The sequence below is a fragment of the Naegleria gruberi genome (genome assembly GCF_000004985.1).
Source record: "Naegleria gruberi genomic scaffold NAEGRscaffold_795, whole genome shotgun sequence".
Lineage (NCBI taxonomy): Eukaryota > Heterolobosea > Eutetramitea > Acrasida > Naegleriidae > Naegleria > Naegleria gruberi.
Genome location: NW_003162841.1, coordinates 1 through 1,568, shown reverse-complemented (window position 1 = coordinate 1,568; position 1,568 = coordinate 1). Strand labels below are relative to the sequence as shown.

Genomic DNA, 1,568 nt, shown 5'->3' with positions numbered 1-1,568 from the left:
ATTCCAACCAATACGATAAATGCCTAATTGACCAAAGTGCCATCAATGCAGCCATTATCCTTAGTGTAATTGGTGGAACTTTCCTCCTTACAGGTCTGATATTATTTTGTGTTTTGAGGAATAGAAAAGGTGGAGGTGGTGGAGGAAATGGTGGTGATGGGAGTGGTGGTAATTATTCCTCTTTCAATGATACCAATTATACCACTTCGAATGATTTTGGAGGAGGAGGTGGTGGTGGTGGAGGTGGCTCCTCAAGCCATGGAGGTTCTGGATTTGCAGATTAATAAAGTCCTTAATTGAATAACTTGCCATTCATCCAATGAATTGCTTCTTCTCTGCTCTCTGTGAATTTAATTTCATAATCGTAAGATTGGTGTGATTCTATAATGGTTGGAAAACCATCTCCAGTTGTGCAAATCAATTCAGGATTCATTTCTTTGTAATCGGCAAGGGTCTTGCAAGAGATGCAGGTATTATCGGCGAAAATTGTTTCCTCATTTGATTTCAGAATCATTTTAAGTTGGCAAGCATTCGAAACCATACTGTCAGATGAGCATGAAGAAATGTTATCAATAAATTCATCATCCTCATCTTCATTTGTTTCAATATACTCAAATCTATTAATTGATTCCAAGACCTCGTTCTGTAATCGAGTTGTATCAACATATTCTTGCAAAATAGATTCGAATTGTGCTCTGAAATTCAAATTAATCCATTGTAATTCATGTCTAAATAATAAAGTTGAAAATAAAACACTTCGTGTTCTAATTAAATCACCCTCTTCTGTTGCACACGTTCCACGGCAAAGTTGAGCGTAAGAATTAGAATATTTGAAAAGTTGTGAAGAGAAATTCTCAGCAGCTTGTTGAAGTAACATTTTGGCATTTGGCAATTGAAATGAATCATAAAGAAAGTAATCACTTGAAGCTTCATCTATTGTTCGGTTCACAGGCTTCTTTTCCATAATACATGAATCATATCTGGTTGTTAAAATGTCGTTGTCTGCCAAATCATTTTCAGATGGCTCAGTTGACTGATTTTCCAATTTTCTCTTTTTAACACCTTCTCTTGCAAGAATTTTAATGGCTGGAATATTTTCTGTCAACTCTCCTTCAAACTCCTGCTTGAGGTCGTAATCCCATGTATTGGATTCAAAAGATGCAATCGTATTTTTCAATCTATTTTCAATGAAATTTTGTGAATAATCTTCGAATGTCAATGGATCAAATCTCTTTCTTTTGAGGGGATTATTTGCTTCATTTTCCAAGTTTTTAAAAATGTGGCCTAATTGCTTGAAATCTAATCCCTCCTCGTATTCATCGTCACTAAAGTCAGTGACTCCAAGATTATCGTAAATTTTAGTATTCCATTGTTCCACAACAACATTTTGATGGGGAGGAATATCATAAGAATAATCTGAATAGTATTCTTCATCTAGGTCACTATTATCTTCCTCATACGTTCTTCCATCAGTTTCGAAAGTTTTGGATTCACTTCCCACAAATGAACTGGTGCCTTGTTTTTCAATTTCACTTTGATAATGCTTGGAAAATATTTTCATAATTTCA

At 34.9% G+C, this 1,568-nt stretch overlaps 1 protein-coding gene across 1 annotated transcript; it reads right to left on the bottom strand.

Annotated features, from left to right (window-relative positions):
* Positions 1 to 292: 292 nt before the first annotated feature.
* NAEGRDRAFT_54959 (uncharacterized protein) lies at positions 293 to 1,561 on the bottom strand (the record flags this gene model as incomplete). Its single annotated transcript, XM_002668049.1, has 1 exon — positions 293 to 1,561. One exon carries the CDS (start codon positions 1,559 to 1,561, stop codon positions 293 to 295), a length of 1,269 nt encoding a protein of 422 aa, XP_002668095.1.
* Positions 1,562 to 1,568: the final 7 nt, after the last annotated feature.